Here is a 23265-nt window from a genome sequence, read left to right on the forward strand (position 1 = left end):
TAGATGTCAATAGAATGTTTCATAAGTTTTTTTCAGAAACACCTGTAACTTTATTCATACACATAACAATTACGTGTGCACTGATTTGGAGCTAAGATCCAAAAAATACAAAGTAACTCCTATGACTAAGAATTACAATGAAATCTATTGAAAACACCTTCTTCGCGTATCAATCTCTGCTCGAAGAATACTCCAAAGACTTCGGTAAAGAGGCTGCAATTGGACAGGAGCAATGATGTTATCACTCTTTCACCCACACGAACGTTACCAATAATGGTTTTTGAAAGCGCCTTGTGTCCCCCATCCAAAAAGATGGGAAACCTTAATCGATGAACGTACTTGGCCGGGGATGATCCCCTAGAAGTGCAGGTCGTCGAATCAATATATCTTCACCATGATGTCGATGAAAGATCTCAACTCCACAAAGAACCATGCTAACAAAAAAAACTTGACACATAAACATAAACTCGTCAGATCCGAATAATCGGATCTGCGAGGACAAAAAACTTTCTAACCTCATAGCACCGCCAAATGAACGAGAGGAAATTTATTCTCACGAAACTACGATGATCACTAGACGTTGACGAAGAACATGGAGGTCTTGAAGATCTGAGGTCCCCTCACCTCTCAGTGCCAAGATGGTAGCCGGAGGTGAGGGGACCTAAATTGGTGGCGGCGGCGACGGCGGCACAAGAAACCCTAAGAGAAAAACTTTTTCCTAAGTTTGTTTAACTCAAGAGAACATAGCTCATCCCAAAACACGGCCAGACCTCCACCTTTGCCTTGAACAGAAACACTAAAGCATTTTTCACACCAAAACAACAATGCAAACTCTCAACATACCCTTTATTTTGTCTAGTTTCAGAAAGGAAGATAACATTGAGTCAGTGCGTCTTGGAGAGGCGCACAAGTTCTGGGACTATGCGAGGTTGAGCCAAGCCTTGATAGATCCAACACATCATTTTCATGGCTCCCGATGGGCGTCATCATGTGCGCCCGTTAGTTGATCGGTAGCTTCCTTTGCCACATCATCGACATCGTTCTACTCTCGCACAAATTCCCTACTACTAACCAGTAACACCTCCTCAGCTCCATCCACTTCCTCAGTAACATGAGTGACAGAACACTCTGCTCCTAACACAACCTCAATTCTCTCAATGCAAACTCTTTTACACGAGACACTCCTAAACTCTACACTCTCAGAGTCTCGGTACTACGGTTGTTCATGTTGAAGACAAGATCTTGGCCATGAGAGAGACGCCTCTTAGTACCTGTAGTGCTCTCAAGTATAACAGCAAATGAATGGTTCACTACCGTTGTTGGTGAAGAAGGAACCCCAAACTTGACATGCTTGACGCCTACACACTGCACCTCAACACGCTCATCAGCTTCCTGGAATAACCTTGCTTAACTTCCTCATCAGCTTCGCAGCGACCTTCCATGGCGGTCTACTTCCTTGGCTTGAGCATGTCGCCGACATCCATCTTGACGAACCTCCCTCGCACCCTCGGTTGGCTGTCTGCTAGAACCTTCCTGCAAGCATACTGTAGAGCACAGAATATAAAGCATCTATCACTCTCTGATCTTCTTCAATCTTCTTGGTGAATTACATGTGTACTAGTAGAAGAAGAAAAAGGAAGAGAGATTAGTTTGTGTACCTTGATCTTTCTGCCGAAGTTCCTCTGGATCTTCTTCTCCCTGTACCTGTTGAGCTTCTGTTTCCTTTCCTCACGTTTCAGGTCACTGATGGTCAGAAGCCTCTCACCAGCTGCGTGCACATTTGCCGCGATCCCAGCTGGAGGGGTGTTGGCACCAAGGATCTGTCAAAAAAAGAGGTAAAAAGATCCTAATAAGTCATCTTAGGCTGTGTTGTGCTCCGTGAACCAATCGTAATCTATCTTTCTATTTTAGGGTGTGTTGTGCAATTTTGTAGGGACCTTATTGTAAATTCAACTACTGACTAGTGGCCTCCACATGTGACCCCCAAACAATTTTTAGGGCATTGTTCTGTCCGATGCCACGCGGTACCACAAATCCGGTTTAGGGAGAGCCATATACTATTTTTAGGAGACACGTTTTTGCCGTATCTCTAGAGATGCTCTATAGCTAGACTAGTGGTGAGTGCGCAGGGTAGGTATATATGCCCAGTGCCAGTAGTACTATCAGCTAAAGCAGTGATGAGGCCATTAAGGGAAAGGTGGCTTTGGGTAGAATTAGTAACCTCTGAAATCACATCACTAGCTACCTAGTGCGTGTCCTTCATAGTCTTTTTTTTTTAATATAAAACGGCCTTTTCATGTTGAGCTAAACTCAGTCTTGCATCTACAGTGAGGTTTTTGTCCAATGCCATGAGAAAGCAACGCCTTTTAGTTAGTTTGGTTAAGTGTACTTGGCGTCTCTTTTGTCGACAGCTGTGCTCACTTAGAGTCACAAAGGTGAAAGCTCATCACAATAATTCCATTTTCCATTTTCATCTAGTGTTGTGTTGTGCAGTGCAGTGCAACATACCTGAACGTCACCCTCGCTGTAGGCTCGCCGGAGCCCGAACGCGGCCTCCAAGTCGAGCCCTTGGAAGTTGAAGAAGTTGGGCTGCATCGCCAAACCGTTGATCCAGTCCGCCGAGTTGAGGCACCCGGAGCTGACGCTCTTCTGGACCAAGCACTCGCCGGCGGCAGCAGTCGTTGTCGACATGAGCTCTCCGGGCATGTCCTCGACCTGCAGCATGGGGATCTTGGCGTCCAGCAGCTCGGATATGGTCTCCTCGATGGCCGACTCCTCCATGAGCTCCTTCTCGCACTCGTACAGCGCCTCACTCAGGCTCATGTCCGACGCCTTGATGGTGTTGCCGCTGCCGGACATCATCGAGATGGCCTCTGCGACCGGGTCGAGGGCGAGCAGCGGTTCCTCGATTATGGGCTCCGGAGCCTTGAACAGGTCGCCTTCTGCTCCAAGGTCATACTCTGATATCAGGGATGGCTGCCCCATGTCTCCCTGTTAATAATTTTTTCCATACATGAAACAAAATATTAGAGCAGAGAAGTCAACTTAATTATTTAATAATCCTACTACAAACACTTAATTATTAGGGAAACTTAACTAGTTATTTCTGATTCATCCATTCATTGAGTAGAAAGGGAGAAATAAAAAGACAATTGTTTTCATGAGTGTGCGCCGACCGGTGGGTGCTCCATACCCGGTAGGCGTCCTGGTTGGGGCTTCAGGTCTTAAATGTTAGGTTTGACTGCGAGGTCTATTTGATATTAGGCCCAGACTATTAGCATCCCTTTATCAACTAGATAAGAGTAGCGACAAATGTTGCCTAGACGGTGGCTTCAGTCTTACTATTGTATTACCTTGTAAGGTCTTTTTATGCATAATTAATAAAGTGGCTGCATGCATCGCCTAGATACAAAGGCCGGGGGTCTTTCTCCTTTTTCAAAAACAAAAATAAAAATTGTTTTCATGAGCAGGGAGAGTGTAAATAAGAGGTGCTGTAGCTTCTAGGTGGTACGTACTATTTGTAGTTGTATTCTAGTGTAGGAGCACATGTCAACTGTCGGCATGTGCTGGTACCACCAGAGCACATGAGAGCAGATGACAAGAGGAAGAGCATATACCGCCCAGGGACAGTGGCATCTCAAATTGGCCAAAATCTCAGGCTAATTCGATCCCTCCTTCCAAATTAAAGAAAGCAGTGACCTGGCTGGCCTTTGTGTGAGAAGAAGAAGATTCAAAGTTGGGAGGCAACATGACCAAGTGCTATCTGGGATCTTTATATTACATAAAAGAAAACAGCGAGGGTCATAAAATCTGCCGTCGATTTCTTCGATATGATAAATCACAAGGCATGCATCTGTTTTCTCCTGAATGAATGAGTGAATGAAATCACAAGGTATCTATCAGTAGCTAAAAATGTGCAGGCTGCAGCTTGACAGTGTGATTGATGCATGTTGATGACAATCAGTAAAGTAGCACTGGTCCATAGTCCATACATAGATATTATATGAGTTTGCAACAAGAAAAAAGTAAGTAAAGGAAAGGAAAGGAGGTAGGAGGAAGCAATGAGTGGTTAATTAAAAATAAAAGGTGGGCAGTAAGTACTACTTATTAGAGATGTTATTTTTGTTAATTAGTGGATGAGTATTATTAAAAATCGGGAGATGAATCTAAAGTGGCCGTCGATATCGCAGGTGGGGCTCGGAAACAACAAGGGGGAAAGAAAGCGACATTATAATTTGCCTCCACGGAGAGGACAGGAGAGGAGAAGAATCCAACTTGAGCGAGCGAGCACCTTTTATTTGATCTCCAAAACTGAAGTGCAGCAAGAAGAAGCAGGAACTTCAGTGCAGTGGGTTGATGTGATCTGATCCAGGAGATTGCTTAGCTTATTGATGTTGTTGATGCAGGAGCGGCAGTGCTGGCGGCGGTTGCGCCGGAGCAGCGAAGGCACAGGTGGAGGAGGAGGAGGAGTGGTCTGGGTGGGGGTGGGAGAAGACTGTGGGGGAGTAGCCCGGCCTCGGCGGAAAAGAAGAGCTGAAGCCCGCGTCGGCGAGCATCATCTTCTTCTTCTTCTCTGCTTCTTGGCTTGTTAGAAGAGGAAGAAGAAGGGATGGATGAACGAACGACAAGGAACGGGTAGAGAGAGATTGGAAAGGATGGAAGCCGCCGCAGGAAAGATTTATTATATATACGAGGAGTAGGAGGATTTTTTTTTATTTTTTGACGGGAGTAGTAGGATGACTCTTTTTTTAGGAGGGGAGGAGGAAGAAATTAAGGGACAAAAGAAAGAAAGAAAGAAAGAAAAGCCGCCACGCTAGCTGGTGTGTGTCTCCAATCTTGGTCGTGGGCTGGGCTGCTAAACAATAAGCAAGGAAGCAACCATATGGGCCGTCCGGTTCCCTCTCCTTCACTCACTCTTTTTGTCGCCTAAACAACAACAACAACAACAACAACAAAAATCCCACTTTTACTGCCAGCAGCTAGCAATATCGCATCACCATTACGATCGCACCCTTGGCAATTTCTCTTATAGCATGATACTCGAAGGAGAAGAAGCACTTGGTTATTTTTGGACCGATTGCTAGAGTGCATTGTAGCCAACCAGACATACACTCTCATTATAGTCAAATAAAAGCAAATAAGAGAACACACTCTTATACTCCCACCAGTGTCAAAAACATTCTTATATTATAGGACGAAGGGAGTATATATTACTGATATACACCCACTATGTTTATCTATTCCATCCACAAATGTTCATTGCAATTCATCCTCAATTAATCATTGAGTAAATTACATATAAGTAATGTTTAAAGAAAATTACAACCCGCTGCCTTCCACCTAACTAGTTGGCTGTTTATATGCCTAAACTCTTCACACATCTTTTTTTATCATTCATTTTCATCTTATTTGCGTGCCTCAAATGACCATCCATCCAGAAGGCGGAGACAAGCCCCGGGCACGTCAGGGCATGACGGCCACATAGCCGTCCACACTATTTTTGATCTAAGCACGTAAATTACAACCCGCTACATTCCACCTAGCTAGCTGGCCGATTGGTTGCCTGTTTATCTATCTACCACCAAACCCTTTACTCAACCGTTTTTGTAGCTCATTTTCATCTTCTTTGCGTGCCTCAAATGACCATCCATCCAGGGTGGAGAGAAGCCCTGGGCACGTCGGGGCATGACGGCCATGTGCTCGTCCACACTATTTTCGACCTGAGCACGCAAATTACAGCCCGCTACCTTCCACCTAGCTAGTTGGCCGATTGATTGCTTGCTTATCTATCTACCACCAAACCCTTTACTCAACCGTTTTTGTCTCTCATTTTCATATAATTTGCGTGCCTCAAATTACCATCCATCCAAGGCGAAGATAAGCCTTGGGCAAGCCAGGGCATGACACTCACGCGGTGCTGGGCTGTTGCTGCTGGCGAACAACAAGCAAGATGGCAAGGAAGCAACCATATTAGCATGTTTGCTTCTGCATCTCCCTCTCATTCACTTACTCACTCTTCTTCTTACTGCCAGCAGCTAGCAATACCGCATCGCCATTATGATCGCGCCCTTGGTAATTCCTCTTATAGCAAGATACAAGGAGAAGAAGCACTCGGTTCTTTTTGGATCGTCTGCCAAAGTGCTTTTAGCCAACCAGACAACGTACACCCTCATTATGGTCAAATAAAAGGAAATAAGAGAGTACCCTCTTATATATAATAGTGGCACACACCCACGATGTTCATCCATTCCATCCACTCATATTAATTGTAATTCATCCTCGATTAATCGTCAAGTAAATTACCTTTAGCTCCCTCCTACTTTCCATATATTACATATAAGCAACATTTAAGGAAAACTACAACCCGTTGTATGCAAAGATTAGGATAGCAGGGGAAAAGGTACTCACGAGGTGGTGGTACATGGCGGCGGCGGCGACGTCGTTGGGCGCAGCAACAACAGTGGCTTGATGTTGTTGATGCAGGAGAGGCAGAGATAGCGATGATGGTTGTGCCAGAGCAGCGGAGGAAGAGGGAGAGAAGAAGGAGGAGTAGTCTGAGTGGGGGTGGGAGAAGACAGGGGAGTATGAGTAGGAGTAGTCCGATGGCGAAGAAGAGTAGGCGGAGAAGCTAAAGCCCATGTCGGCGAACATCTTCTTCTTCTTCTTCTTCTTCTTCTTCTTCTTCTTCTTCTTCTTCTTCTTCTTCTTCTTCTTCTTCTTCTCTGTTGATTGTTGGATCTCTGCTTCTTAGCTTGTAAGAGGAAGGGGGGTGGATGGATTTTTGGTGTATGAACGAATGGGTTGGGATAGTTTGGAAAGGCTGCAGCAGGAAGGATTTATAGGAGGAGGAGGAGAACCAGGGGAGAGGAGGAAGAAGAAAGAGCGGCGGGGGAGGGGAGGAGTAAGAAAGAGACAAAAAAGAAAGAAAAGCAACGCTGGTGTCTCCATCTAGGTGGTGGGCTGGACTGGTAAACAACTAGCAAGGAAGCAACCATATGGGCCCATCCGTTCTACATCTCCCTCTCATTCACTCACTCTTCGTGTCGCCTCAAAATAAAACAGAAAAACTCACTCATCTGATTACTGCCAGTAGCTAGCAATATCACATCGCCATTATGATCGCACCCTTGGTAATTCCTATTATAGCATGATACTAGAAGGAGAAGAAGCACTCAGTTGTTTTTGGACCGACTGCCATAGTGCATTGCAGCTAACCAGACAACATGCACCCTCATTATGGTCAAATAAAAGGAAATAAAAGGACACACTTAAAAATAATAAGGGCATAGACCCATGATGGTCATCCATTCCACCCACTCACATTAATTGGAGTTCATCCTCGATTAATCGTCAAGTAATTTACCTTTAGCTACCTCTTATTGTCTATATGTTACATATAAGCAACATTTAAAGAAAATTATAACTCACCGCCTTCCACATAGCTAGCTGGCTGATTGCTTGGCTGTTTAAACACCGCTAAACTCTTTACTCATCCATTTTTGTCGTCCATTTTCATCTTATTTACATGCCTAATATGACCATCCATCCAGGGGAGAAGACAAGCCCCAGACACATCGGGGTATGGCGGCCATGTGCTCTACACACTATTTTCGATTTGAGCACGTAAATTACAACTCGATGCCTTCCACCTAGCTAGCTGGTTGATTGCTTGTTTGTTTATATGCCACCAAACCCTTTACTCATGCATTTCTATCATTCATTTTCATCTTATTTGTGTGCCTCAGATGACCATCTATCCAGGGGTGGAGACAAGCCCCGGGCATGTTGGGCCGTGAAGGCACGTGCTCGTACACACTATTTTCGATCTGAGCACATAAATTACAACCCGCTATCTTCCACCTAGCTAGCTGGCGGATTGGTTGCCTATTTATCTGCCACCAAACCCTTTACTCATCCGTTTTTGTCGTTCATTTCATCTTTTTTGCATGCCTTAGATGACCATCCATCTAGGGCGCGGAGACAAGCCCCAGGCACGTTGGGGCGTGATGGCCACGTGCTCGTACACACTATTTTTGATCTAAGCACGCAAATTACAACCCGCTACCTTTCACCTAGCTAGCTGGCGGATTGGTTGCCTGTTTATTTGCCACCAAACCCTTTACTCATCCATTTTTGTCGCTCATTTCATCTTTTTTGCGTGCCTTAGATGACCATCCATCCCAGGGGCGGAGACAAGCCCCAGGTACATCGGGGTGTGATGTCCAGGTGCTCGTACACACTATTTTCGATCTCAGCATGCAAATTACAACCCACTACCTTCCACCTAGCCAGGTGGCCGATTGGTTGTATGTTTATCTTCCACCAAACCCTTTATCCATCTGTTTTTGTCGTTCATTTTCATCTTATTTGCGTGCCTCAAATGACCATCATCTAGGGCAGAGGCAAGCCTCGGACATGCCAGGGCATGGCGGCTGCGTGCATGTTCACACTATTCATCTCCCTATAGCTATAGTGTAGTGAAGCCGACCCGGGGCCGGGCTCAATCCTGCCATCGACCTAGCATCCATCGTCATTTTACCCTGCCCACCGGGCACTCTTTTTGCATATAAACTGATGGGCTCCCTTGGCACTGATAACCCACAAGTATAGGGGATCGCAACAGTTTTCGAGGGTAGAATATTCAACCCAAATTTATAGATTCGACACAAGGGGGGCCAAAGAATATTAGTAAGTGTGAGCAGTTGAGTTGTCAATTCAACCACACCTGGAGATTAAATATATGCGGCCAAGTGATCAGTAGAACAATAGTATGATAGTTTAATAGCAGTGGTAACAATAGTAGTGGTGACGGTAACAATAGTGATAGTTTTGTAGCAGTTGTAACAGTAGCAATAGCAAATGTAACTTAGCAAGAACAATATGTGAAAAAATTTGTAGGCATTGGATCGGTGAATTCATTGGATGATACTCATCATATAACAGTCATAGCCTAGGGCGACACAGAACTAACTCCAGTTCATAAATATAATGTAGGCATGTATTCCATAAATAGTCATACGTGCTTATGGAAAAGAACTTGTATGACATCTTTTGTCCTACCCTCCCGTGGAAGCGGGGTCCATAAGGAAACTAAGGGATATTAAGGCCGCCTTTTAATAGAGAACTGGAATAAAGCATTAACACATAGTGAATACATGAACTCCTCAAACTATATCATCACCGGAAAGTATCCCAATTACTATCACCCCGGGGATTACGGATCATAACACGTAGCAGGTGTTGGGGAACACAGTAATTTCAAAAAAAAAATCCTATGCACACGCAAGAACATGGTGATGCATAGCAACGAGAGGGAAGAGTGTTGTCTACGTACCCTCGTAGACCGTAAGCGGAAGTGTTATGACAACGCGGTTGATGTAGTCGTACGTCTTCATGATCGACCAATCCTAGCACCGATGGTACGACACCTTCGCGATCTGCACACGTTCATCTCGGTGATGTACCACGAACTCATGATCCAGTAGAGTGTCGAGGGAGAGCTTCGTCAGCACGATGTCGTGATGACGGTGATGATGATGCTACCGGAACAGGGCTTCGCCTAAGCACCGCTACGATATGACCGGGGTGGATTATGGTGGAGGGGGGCGCCGCACACAGTTAAGAGATCAATGATCAACTTGTGTGTCTATGGGGTGCCCCCTTCCCCCGTATATAAAGGAGTGGAGGAGCGGGTGGGGGCCGGCTTCCTAGGCGCACCCCAAGGGGAGTCCTACTCCCACCGGGAGTAGGATTCCCCCCTTCCCTAGTTGGATTAGGAGAGAAGGAAGGGGGAGGAAGGAGGAAGGAAAGGGAGGGGGGCTCCCAATTCGGATTGGGCTTGGGGGGGGGCGCCCCCTCCTTTGCTCCTTTCTCCTCTCTCCCACTATGGCCCAATAAAGCCCATATACCTCCCGGGGGGTTCCGGTAACCTCCCGGTATATCGGTAAATGCCCGATCTCACCTGAAAATATTTCGATCTCCAAATATAGTCGTCCAATATATCGATCTTTATGTCTCGACCATTTTGAGACTCCTCGGCATGTCCAGGATCATATCCGGGACTCCGAACTACCTTCGGTACAACAAAACACATAAACTCATAATACGATCATCACCGAACGTTAAGCATGCGAACCCTACGGGTTCGAGAACTATGTAGACATGACCGAGACACGTCTCCGGTCAATAACCAATAGCAGAACCTGGATGCTCATATTGGTTCCTACATATTCGACGAATATCTTTATCGGTCAAACCGCATAACGATATACGTTGTTCCCTTTGTCATCGGTATGTTACTTGCCCGAGATTTGATCGTCGATATCTCAATACCTAGTTCAACCTCGTTACCGGCAAGTCTCTTTACTCGTTCCGTAATGCTACATACCGTAACTAACTCATTAGCTACATTGCTTGCAAGGCTTATAGTGATGTACATTACCGAGAGGGCCCAAAGATACCTCTCCGACAATCGAAGTGACAAATCCAAATATCGATCTATGCCAACTCAACAAACACCATCAGAGACACCTGTAAAGCACCCTTATAATCACCCAGTTATGTTGTGACGTTTGGTAGCACACAAAGTATTCCTCTGGTATTCGGGAGTTGCATGATCTCATAGTCATAGGAACATGTATAAGTTATGGAGAAAGCAATAGCAACAAACTAAACGATCATCGTGCTAAGCTAACGGATGGGTCAAGTCAATCACATCATTCTCTAATGACGTGATCCCATTAATCAAATGACAACTCATGTCTATGGTTTGGAAACATAGCCATCACTGATTCAACGAGCTAGTCAAGTAGAGGCAAACTAGTGACACCCTGTTTGTCTATGTATACACACATGCAGTAAGTTTCCGGTTAATACAATTCTAGCATGAATAATAAACATTTATCATGATATAAGGAAATATAAATAACAACTTTATTATTGCCTCTAGGGCATATTTCCTTCAGTCTCCCACTTGCACTAGAGTCAATAATCTAGATTACATTGTAATGATTCTAACACCCATGGAGTCTTGGTGCTGATCATGTTTTGCTCGTGAGAGAGGCTTAGTCAACGGGTCTGCAACATTCAGATCCGTATGTATCTTGCAAATCTCTATGTCTCCCTCCTTGACTTGATCGCGGATGGAATTGAAGCGTCTCTTGATGTGCTTGGTTCTCTTGTGAAATCTGGATTCCTTTGCCAAGGCAATTGCACCAGTATTGTCACAAAAGATTTTCATTGGACCCGATGCACTAGGTATGACACCTATATCGGATATGAACTCCTTCATCCAGACTCTTTCATTTGCTGCTTCCGAAGCAGCTATGTATTCCGCTTCACACGTAGATCCCGCCACGACGCTCTGCTTGGAACTGCACCAACTGACAGCTCCACCATTTAATAAAAACATGTATCCGGTTTGTGACTTAGAGTCATTCGGATCAGTGTCAAAGCTTTCATTGACGTAACCGTTTATGACGAGCTCTTTGTCACCTCCATATACGAGAAACATATCCTTAGTCCTTTTCAGGTATTTTAGGATATTCTTGACCGATGTCCAGTGATCCACTCCTGGATTACTTTGGTACCTCCCTGCTAAACTGATAGCAAGGCACACATCAGGTCTGGTACACAACATTGCATACATGATAGAGCCTATGGCTGAAGCATAGGGAACACCTTTCATTTTTCTCTCTATCTTCTGCAGTGGTCGGGCATTGAGTCTGACTCAACTTCACACCTTGTAATACAGGCAAGAACCCTTTCTTTGCCTCATCCATTTTGAACTTCTTCAAAACTTTATCAAGGTATGTGCTTTGTGAAAGTCCAATTAAGCGTCTTGATCTATCTCTATAGATCTTGATGCCCAATATATAAGCAGCTTCACCGAGGTCTTTCATTGAAAAATTCTTATTCAAGTATCCTTTTATGCTATTCAGAAATTCAGTATCATTTCCGATCAACAATATGTCATCTACATATAATATCAGAAATGCTACGGAGCTCCCACTCACTTTCTTGTAAATACAGGCTTCTCCAAAAGTCTGTATAAAACCATATGCTTTGATCACACTATCAAAGCATATATTCCAACTCCGAGAGGCTTGCACCAGTCCATAAATGGATCGCTGGAGCTTGCACACTTTGTTAGCACCTTTTGGATCGACAAAACCTTCTGGTTGCATCATATACAACTCTTCTTTAAGATATCCATTAAGGAATGCAGTTTTGACATCCATTTGCCAAATTTCATAATCATAAAATGCGGCAATTGCTAACATGATTCGGACGGACTTAAGCATCGCTACGGGTGAGAAGGTCTCATCGTAGTCAACTCCTTGAACTTGTCGAAAACCTTTTGCAACAAGTCGAGCTTTGTAGACAGTAATATTACCGTCAGCGTCAGTCTTCTTCTTGAAGATCCATTTATTCTCTATGGCCTGCCGATCATCGGGCAAGTCAACCAAAGTCCATACTTTGTTCTCATACATGGATCCCATCTCAGATTTCATGGCCTCAAGCCATTTCGCAGAATCTGGGCTCATCATCGCTTCCTCATAGTTCGTAGGTTCGTCATGGTCAAGTAACATGACTTCCAGAACAGGATTACCGTACCACTCTGGTGCGGATCTTACTCTGGTTGACCTACGAGGTTCTGTAGTAACTTGATCAGAAGTTTCATGATCATCATCATTAGCTTCCTCACTTACTGGTGTAGGAATCACTGGAACTGATTTCAGTGATGAACTACTTTCCAATAAGGGAGAAGGTACAATTACCTCGTCAAGTTCTACTTTCCTCCCACTCACTTCTTTCGAGAGAAACTCCTTCTCTAGAAAGGATCCATTCTTAGCAACGAATATCTTGCCTTCGGATCTGTGATAGAAGGTGTACCCAACAGTCTCCTTTGGGTATCCTATGAAGACACATTTCTCCGATTTGGGTTCGAGCTTATCAGGTTGAAGCTTTTTCACATAAGCATCGCAACCCCAAACTTTAAGAAACGACAACTTGGGTTTCTTGCCAAACCACAGTTCATAAGGTGTCGTCTCAACGGATTTAGATGGTGCCCTATTTAACGTGAATGCAGCCATCTCTAAAGCATAACCCCAAAACGATAGCGGTAAATCAGTGAGAGACATCATAGATTGCACCATATCTAATAAAGTGCGGTTACGACGTTCGGACACACCATTACAATGTGGTGTTCCAGGTGGCGTGGGTTGCGAAACTATTCCGCATTGTTTCATATGAAGTCCAAACTCATAACTCAAATATTCACCTCCACGATCAGATCATAGAAACTTGATTTTCTTGGTACGATGATTTTCCACTTCTCTCTGAAATTCTTTGAACTTTTCAAATGTTTCAGACTTATGTTTCATTAAGTAGATATACCCATATCTTCTCAAATCATCTGTGAAGGTGAGAAAATAACGATATCCGCCACGAGCTTCAATGTTCATTGGACCACATAAATCAGTATGTATGATTTCCAATAACTTTGTTGCTCGCTCCATTGTTCCGGAGAACGGAGTTTTAGTCATCTTGCCCATGAGGCATGGTTCGCAAGTACCAAGTGATTCATAATCAAGTGATTCCAGAAGTCCATCAGAATGGAGTTTCTTCATGCGCTTTACACCAATATGACCTAAACGGCAGTGCCACAAATAAGTTGCACTATCATTATCAACTCTGCATCTTTTGGCTTCAATACTATGAACATGTGTATCACTACTATCAAGATTTAGTAAAAATAGACCACTCATCAAGGGTGCATGACCATAAAAGATATTACTCATATAAATAGAACAACCATTATTCTCTGATTTAAATGAATAACCGTCTCGCATCAAACAAGATCCAGATATAATGTTCATGCTCAACGCTGGCACCAAATAACAATTATTTAGGTCTAAAACTAATCCCGAAGGTAGATGTAGAGGTAGCGTGCCGACGGCGATCACATCGACTTTGGAACCATTTCCCACGCGCATCGTCACCTCGTCCTTAGCCAATCTTCGCTTAATCCGTAGCCCCTGTTTCGAGTTGCAAATGTTGGCAACTGAACCAGTATCAAATACCCAGGCACTACTGCGAGCATTAGTAAGGTACACATCAATAACATGTATATCAAATATACCTTTCACTTTGCCATCCTTCTTCTCCGCCAAATACTTGGGGCAGTTCCACTTCCAGTGACCAGTTCCTTTGCAGTAGAAGCACTCAGTCTCAGGCTTAGGTCCAGACTTGGGTTTCTTCACTTGAGCAGCAACTGGCTTGCTGTTCTTCTTGAAGTTCCCCTTCTTCCCTTTACCCTTTTCTTGAAACTGGTGGTCTTGTTGACCATCAACACTTGATGCTCCTTCTTGATTTCTACCTCCGCAGCCTTTAGCATTGCGAAGAGCTCAGGAATTGTCTTATCCATCCCTTGCATATTATAGTTCATCACGAAGCTCTTGTAGCTTGGTGGCAGTGATTGAAGAACTCTGTCAATGACACTATCATCAGGAAGATTAACTCCCAGTTGAGTCAAGTGGTTGTGGTACCCAGACATTCTGAGTATATGTTCACTGACAGGACTATTCTCCTCCATCTTGCAGCTGTAGAACTTATTGGAGACTTCATATCTCTCAATCCGGGCATTTGCTTGAAATATTAACTTCAACTCCTGGAACATCTCATATGATCCATGATGTTCAAAACGTTGTTGAAGTCCCGGTTCTAAGCCGTAAAGCATGGCACATTAAACTATCGAGTAGTCATCAGCTTTGCTCTGCCAGGTGTTCACAACATCTGGCTTTGCTCCTGCAGCAGGTTTGTCACCTAGCGGTGCTTCCAGGACGAAATTCTTCTGTGCAACAATGAGGATAATCCTCAAGTTACGGACCCAGTCTGTGTAGTTGCTACCATCATCTTTCAACTTAGCTTTCTCTAGGAACGCATTAAAATTCAACGGAACAACAACACGGGCCATCTATCTACAACAACATAAACATGCAAAATACTATCAGGTACTAAGTTCATGATAAATTAAATTTCAATTAATCAAATTACTTAAGAACTCCCACTTAGGTAGACATCTCTCTAATCATCTAAGTGATCACGTGATCCATATCAACTAAACCATGCCCGATCATCATGTGAGATGGAGTAGTTTTCAATGGTGAACATCACTATGTTGATCATATCTACTATATGATTCAAGCTCGACCTTTCGGTCTTAGTGTTCTGAGGCCATATCTGCATATTCTAGGCTCGTCAAGTTTAACCCGAGTATTCTGCATGTGCAAAACTGGCTTGCACCCATTGTATGTGAATGTAGAGCTTATCACACCCGATCATCATGTGGTGTCTCGGCACGATGAACTGTAGCAACGGTGCATACTCAGGGAGAACACTTATACCTTGAAATTTAGTGAGGGATCATCTTATAATGCCACCGTCGAACTAAGCAAAATAAGATGCATAAAGGATAAACATCGCATGCAATCAATATAAGTGATATGACATGGCCATCATCATCTTGTGCCTTTGATCTCCATCTCCAAAGCACCGTCATGATCACCATCGTCACCGGCTTGACACCTTGATCTCCATCGAAGCATCGTTGTCTTCTCGCCAACTATTGCCTCTACGACTATCGCTACCACTTAGTGATAAAGTAAAGCAATTACATGGCGACTGCATTTCATACAATAAAGCACACATATGGCTCCTGCCAGTTGCCGATAGCTGTGTTACAAAACATGATTATCTCATACAATAAAATTTAGCATCATGTCTTGACCATATCACATCACAACATGCCCTGCAAAAACAAGTTAAACGTCCTCTACTTTGTTGTTGCAAGTTTTACGTGGCTGCTACGGGCTGAGCAAGAACCCTTCGTACCTACACATCAAAAACCACAACGCGGTATAGTGATTGCTTTTTTGTCTTTAGAAAGAACCATGTTCATTGAATCCGATTCAAATAAAATTGGAGAAACTGACACCCACCAGCCATTTGTGTGCGAAGCACATCGGTAGAACTAGTCTCGCGTAAGCGTACGCGTAATGTCGGTCTAGGACGCTTCATCCAACAGTACCGCCGAATCAAGAATCAACTAGTGACGACAAGCAATATGTATATACCCACGCCCACAACTCCTTTGTGTTCTACTCATGCATATAACATCTACGCATAAACCTGGCTCGGATGCCACTGTTGGGGAACGCAATAATTTCAAAAAAATTCCTACGCACACGCAAGAACATGGTGATGCATAGCAACGAGAGGGAAGAGTATTGTCTACGTATCCTTGTAGATCATAAGTGGAAGCGTTATGACAACGCGGTTGATGTAGTCGTACGTCTTCACGATCGACCGATCCTAACACCGAAGGTACGACACCTCCGCGATCTGCACACGTTCGGCTCGGTGACGTCCCATGAACTCACGATCCAGTAGAGTGTCAAGGGAGAGCTTCATCAACACGATGGCATGATGATGGTGATGATGATGCTATCGGAACAGGGCTTCGCCTAAGCACAACTACGATATGACCGAGGTGGATTACGGTGGAGGGGGGCACCGCACACAGCTAAGAGATCAAAGATCGACTTGTGTGTCTATGGGGTGCCGCCTTCCCCCGTATATAAAGGAGTGGAGGAGGGGGAGGGGGGCGGCCTCCTAGGCGCCCCCCAAGGGGAGTCCTACTCCCACCGGGAGTAGGATCCCCCCTTCCCTAGTTGGATTAGGAGAGAAGGAAGGGGGAGGAAGGAGGAAGGAAAGGGGGGCCGCCCCCTCCCAATTTGGATTGGGCTTGGGGGGGGTGCCCCCTCCTTTGCTCCTTTCTCCTCTCTCCCACTATGTCCCAATAAGGCTCATATACCTCCTGGGGTGTTCCGGTAACCTCCCGGTACATTGGTAAATGCTCGATCTCACCCGGAACTATTCTGATGTCCAAATATAGTCGTCCAATATGTCGATCTTTAAGTCTCGACCATTTCGAGACTCCTCATCATGTCCGGGATCATATCCGGGACTCCGAACTACCTTCGGTACATCAAAACACATAAACTCATAATACGATCGTCACCGAACGTTAAGCGTGCGGACCCTATGGGTTCGAGAACTATGTAGACATGACCGAGACACGTCTCTGGTTAATAACCAATAGCGGAACCTGGATGCTCATATTGGTTCCTACATATTCTACGAAGATCTTTATTGGTCAAACCGCATAACGATATACGTTGTTCCCTTTGTCATCGGTATGTTACTTGCCTGAGATTTGATCATCGGTATCCTAATACCTAGTTCAATCTCGTTACCGGCAAGTCTCTTTACTCGTTCCGTAATGCTACATCCCGTGACTAACTCATTAGCTACATTGCTTGCAAGGCTTATAGTGATGTACATTACTGAGAGGGCCCAGAGATACCTCTCCAACAATCGAAGTGACAAATCCTAATCTCGATCTATGCCAACTCAACAAACACCATCTTAGACACCTATAGAGCACCTTTACAATCACCCAGTTACGTTGTGACGTTTGGTAGCACACAAAGTATTCATCTGGTATTCGGGAGTTGCATGAGCTCATAGTCATAGGAACATGTATAAGTTATGGAGAAAGCAATAGCAACAAACTAAACGATCATCGTGCAAAGCTAACGGATGGGTCAAGTCAATCACATCATTCTCTAATGATGTGATCCCGTTAATCAAATGACAACTCATGTCTATGGTTAGGAAACATAACCATCATTGATTCAACGAGCTAGTCAAGTAGAGGTAAACTAGTGACACTCTGTTTGTCTATGTATTCACACATGTACTAAGCTTCCGGTTAATACAATTCTAGCATGAATAATAAACATTTATCATGATATAAGGAAATATAAGTAACAACTTTATTATTGCCTCTAGGGCATATTTCCTTCAGCAGGTGCATATGACTTGCATCGGATCTAGAACATAGATATAATGGTGAAAACATAAACGGTTCATATCTGAAATCTTGGCACTCGGGCCCTAGTGACAAGCATTAAGCATAGAAAAGTCATCGCAACATCAATCTCAGAACATAGTGGATACTAGGGATCAAGCCCTAACAAAACTAACTCAATTACATGATGAATCTCATCCAACTCATCACCGACTAGTGAGCCTACGAAGGAGTTACACACTCCCGGTGGGGAGCATCATGTAATTGGTGATGAAGGAGGGCTGGTAATGACAAAGACCGAAGATTCCCCTCTCCAGAGCCCCAAATAGACTCCAGATCTGGCCTCTCGATGAAGAACAGGAGGTGGCGGCGGCTACGTATTATGAACCGCGATGAAACTTCCTCCCTGATTTTTTCTCTGAAAATAGGTATTTATGGAGTTGGAATTAGGGTCATGGGGGCCACTAGGTGGGCACAACCCACCAGGGCACGCTATGGTGTATCGTGCTCAGCCAGGGCACCCCCTCTGGTGGTTCTTGGTCCCATAATTTTTTATTTATTCTCAAATAAATCTCTAGAAAGTTCCATTCCAATCCAAGAACTATATTTCTGCACAAAAACAACACCATGGTAGTTCTGTTGAAAATAGTGTCAGTCCAGGTTAGTTTCATTCAAATCATGCAAATTAGTGTCCAAAACAAGAGCAAAAGCGTTAGGAAAGGTAGATACGACGGAGACGTATCAACTCCCCCAAGCTTAAACCTTTGCTTGCCCTCAAGCAATTCAGTTGACAAACAGAAAGTGATAAAGAAAAACTTTTAAGAACTCTTTTGTTCTTGTTTACATAAATAAGCTTAAGTAGCACCTTGGTCTTCAACAAAGATCATGACTAGCCATGTCAACAGTAGCTCTTAGAAATTATACTAACTCATATCAATAGCATAATCAACTAGAGAGCAATAATAAGATATGTCAAATGCCAACACTTTGTCAAAACAATCATGATATAATATGACAACAGTGGTATCTCGCTAGCCCTTTCTGAGACTGCAAAACATAAATGCAGAGCACCTCCAAAGTTCAAGCAACGACTAAACATTGTAATTCATGGTAGAAAAGATCCGGTCATGATGCATCCAACATTAACTATACACAAGGCACGAGGATGAAAAAATTGCTCTTAGATCTGGCGCTTGTTTGAGAAGGTGATGACTCAACATAAAATTAAATAGATAGTCCCTACATAGAGGGAAGCAGGGATTTGCAGAGGTGCCAGTGCTCACAGCTTAAAACAGAGATAAATATAATTTTGGGAGGTACACCCTTCCTGTCAATGTTACGTCCAAGAGTTATCAATATCTTCCATGCTAAAAAAATTAGTGGCGGTTCCCAAGCAGTAAAAGTAAAGGTTTACTCCCCCTCCGCCAACAAGCACACTCCACAGCTAGCCGAATCCACGGGTACCGTCCATACCAATACCAATCCTGGGGGAGTTTTGTTTAATTATTTGGATTTTTTGATTTCGGGACTGGGCATTGCTACTTCTTGAGCATGCGTTGATTTTTCCCTTGAAGAGGAAAGGGTGATGCAGCAAAGTAGAGATAAGCATTTCCCTCAGTTAAGAACCAAGGTATCAATCCAGTAGGAGGCACAAGCAAGTCTCCAATCTATGTACCTGCACAAACTAACAAACACTTGCACACAACGCGAAAACGGGGTTGTCAATCCCTTCACGGTCATGAACAAGAGTGAGATCTAATAGAGATAGGTATAAAACATAAATAAAAGAGCAAACTAAAGTAAATATGAATAAATTGCAGCAATGTATTTTTGGGTTTTTTGGTTTATAGATCTGAAAATATATGATGGAAAATAGACCCGGGGGCCATAGGATTCATTAGAGGCTTCTCTCTTGAAAGCAAGCATACAGTGGGTAAACAAATTATTGTCGAGCAATTGATAAAAAACGCATAGTTATGACGATATCTAAGGCAATGATCATGAATATAGGCATCACATCCGTGTCAAGTAGACCGAAACGATTCTGCATCAACTACTATTACTCCACACATCGACCGACTCTTGCCTGCACCTAGAGTATTAAGTTCATAAGAACAGAGTAACGCCTTAAGTAAGATGACATGATGTAGAGGGATAAACTCATGAAATATTATATAAACCCCATCTTTCTATCCTTGATGGCAACAATACGATACGTGCCTCGCTACCCCTTTTGTCACTGGGTGAGGACACTGCAAGATTGAACCCAAAACTAAGCACCTCTCCCATTGCAAGAAAAACCAATCTAGTTGGCCAAACCAAACCGATAGTTCGAAGAGAAATACAAAGATATCTTAATCATGCATAAAAGAGTTCATAGAAGACTCAAATAGTATTCATAAATCATAAATCCACAATTCATTGGATCTCAACAAACACACCACAAAAGAATATTAAATCGGACATAACTCCAAGAACATCGAGGAGAACATTGCACTACTAGGGAAAACCTTATACACAAAACATTAGCATTAGCGCGGGCTAAAAATGCACGCTGGTGCTAATTAGCAGCAACGCGGTGTTTTAAACCGCGCTACAGATACAGTTATAGCAGTAGCGCGCCTAAGTACAAAAGCGCTAATACTAAAATTCCCATGGCTTAGCCGATAGGCTACACATAGTAGTAGCGATCTACGTAGAACCGCGCTACCGCTACTTGTTTTGTAGCAGCGCGTTTACGAACAAAGGCGCTACTGCTAACGAAAATAAAATTAAATGGAAAGCAAATAAAAAAGAGAAGGAATAGCAGTAGCGCTTGTTAAGAAACGCGCTATAGCCACCGTAGCAGCAGCGCACTTCCTGGAATGCGCTACTGCTACTTTTAACTTAACCGCGCGGTTCGTTCTTCCCCCACGGCCACTTCCCCCAAATCCCTACTCCTCCACTATCGCCACCCTGTATCGCCGTCGACCGCCACGCGTGACCCGTCGCTCTCCGCACACCCTTGACGCCGCCCCCGACCGGGACCTCGACACCGCCCCCGACCCTGACCTCGACGCCCCCCTACATCGCCGCCCTCCGCCGTGCGCCCGCCTCCCTGACCCCGACCCCGTCCCCGACCTCGACGCCGCGTGCCCCTCTCTCTAACTCCGCCGGCGCCAGAGGTGAGCACGCCCTCCTCCTCCTCCTCCCCTACCTCTGCCTAGCTAGGGTTCTTAGGGTTAAATTCTAGAGTTCATCTAATTAGTTAGGGTTTATCAAATTAGATGCTAATTATGGCAGTAGTTGTTAAGTAGAATTAGTTTTAGAGTTCATCGAATTAGTTAGGGTTAAATTTTAGAGTTCATCAAATTAGTTAGGGTTCATTAAATTTAGAGTTCATCAAATTAGTTAGGGTTCATTAAATTTTAGAGTTCATCAGTTAGGGTTAAATTTTAGAATTCATCTAACTAGTTTTTTTACTGTTTTTAGTAAGTGTTTAATAGAATTAGTAGGAAAATTAATATAACTAGTTGAACTAGTTTACTTTTATTAAAACTAGTTTATTTTTATTCATAGTAAGTGCTTAATTGAACTAGTTGAGTTAATACAACTATTTTATTTTTAGTATGAAAATTAATAGAACTAGTTTACTTTTTTAGTTAAAGCAATTATTCCCGCATCGACGTCGACGATGCCTATCCCGCATCCTCGTCGTCGAGTCGGCAGAGGACACATGCGTCACCAGATGGGTCATGTCCGGGACTGGGCTCCGCCGGGGTGGTATTGGGAGGCGCTACCTACCGGGGGCGCAGGTTGGTGAGGAGTTAGCCCGTCGTTGACCCGAACCTTCTTTGGTGGCGGTCGCGTGGGCCAGTGACGGTCCAGAGGCTCGAGGACCCCATGGAGGTGGTGCGTCACCGTGTCAGTGAGGAGGAAACGCATGTTCGTCGCTACTTGTTCGCGTTGGAGCACATGTTCTCCAATACCTGGAAGGTTCTCTAGGGATCTCACTTGAGCTATGATCCTGTGATGGTTCCTTCTCTGTGGGTGTCCACCGCCCGCGCCGATAACCGTCGTGCGCTAGGGTTTTAGTTGTATTAGTGATGTTATATGTATGATACTATTCGGGATGTATTAGTGATAATATTCGATGATGTACGGACGCGTGAGATGATTTACTTTTGCTTATTGAATGCATGCTAATTTGAATACTTACTTATTTTACGATTTGGTTTTGCTTATTGAATGCTCATGTCAATATGAGTCCTATAAGATATTTTGAAGTGTATATCTTGTGTTGCTCAAATAGGATATGTGCTTGACCAAGTGGCCGATCATGTGTGCAGGTTACACCTCCGAGTGGCCTATGTTTTGCCGGAGTGTTGATTCATTTCCGTTCCGGCAAATTTCAGGCGCTCGATATGTCCTATTTTAGCAAAGGTCATGCCGGATTTTTCTGTGAATTTTGGCATGACTTGTGCCAGAATATGTAGGAAATATGAGTGTCCCGGATTTGTGTGTTAAGTATCCTGGTAGTTGTCTTTGATCGATTTTCAATTAATGTTTCAACTATGAACATAGGAAATGTCTAATGACGAAAAGGATTTCGGTATTTGCAAGTACTGCGAAGACTAGTGTGGCATGTGCGATGGCATCTTCCTAGATGATGCTAGGCACTTCAGCATCAAGATGGACGAGAACTTTGAAATGGATACATTAAGTCACAACGGCAGGTCTTTTTTCGTAATTAAGCATGACATCTCCTTCATTTGCTTCAACTTATAATTTAATTTTTTTACTATTCTACTAGTGTATCCCCTGCCATGCAAGAGTTTTTGTCTTGGATAAGATAGGTTTCAGTCGTACTATGGAGGTAAAGAAAGTTTACTTGAAGACCGAGCATGATTATATTTGCCATGCAAAATTATACAACAAAGATGACTACACCTATTTTGGATGCAAAACGTGGCGATCACTATGCAAGACTTATGCATTTCAGCCTGATATGGTTATCACCTTTGATATTCGTCCGGAAGATGATATTGAAGGTAATACCGACATCTAGATCGATGTGCAGACGCCTCCAGTTATACCATTATGTGAGTTTCTTAACCATATTTATGCCTTTGATATTGTTTATTCAAAAATAGTTGACAACTAATTTCTATTGTCAGCTTATTTCCGTTCAAGCAAACATGCATGACTAGTGCTTGGTAGATAGGACCTACTACTGTCCCGGGGCTGAACTAAACTGCAAGGAGCTAAGTCATTATGTTTCATGGCTTCAGGATCTTGATACTGTCAAGACAAATTTTCTTCCTGCACTTAGAAATGTTAGTACTGAAAAC

At 43.8% G+C, this 23265-nt stretch overlaps 1 protein-coding gene across 1 annotated transcript; it reads right to left on the reverse strand.

Moving 5' to 3' along the window:
• Positions 1-828: 828 nt before the first annotated feature.
• On the reverse strand, positions 829-6814 carry LOC123183648 (uncharacterized). The gene is made up of 4 exons (XM_044596280.1): positions 6409-6814; positions 2509-2991; positions 1659-1820; positions 829-1544 (listed from the first exon to the last, which is right to left on the reverse strand). The coding sequence occupies exons 1-4, from the start codon at positions 6649-6651 to the stop codon at positions 1449-1451; spliced, it is 984 nt and encodes a 327-aa protein (XP_044452215.1). The 5' UTR covers positions 6652-6814; the 3' UTR covers positions 829-1448.
• Between the last annotated feature and the right edge of the window lie 16451 nt (positions 6815-23265).

The sequence above is a fragment of the Triticum aestivum genome, chromosome 1A, assembly GCF_018294505.1.
Source record: "Triticum aestivum cultivar Chinese Spring chromosome 1A, IWGSC CS RefSeq v2.1, whole genome shotgun sequence".
NCBI lineage: Eukaryota > Viridiplantae > Streptophyta > Magnoliopsida > Poales > Poaceae > Triticum > Triticum aestivum.

Coding starts and splice junctions, on each gene's coding strand:
- LOC123183648 (XM_044596280.1), bottom strand. CDS start 6,651: ATGTTCGCCGACATGGGCTTTAGCTTCTCCGCCTACTCTTCTTCGCCA. Junction 2,992..6,408: donor CCGCCATGTACCACCACCTC/GTGAGTACCTTT, acceptor AATTATTAACAG/GGAGACATGGGGCAGCCATC. Junction 1,545..1,658: donor ACTTCGGCAGAAAGATCAAG/GTACACAAACTA, acceptor TGTGCTCTACAG/TATGCTTGCAGGAAGGTTCT.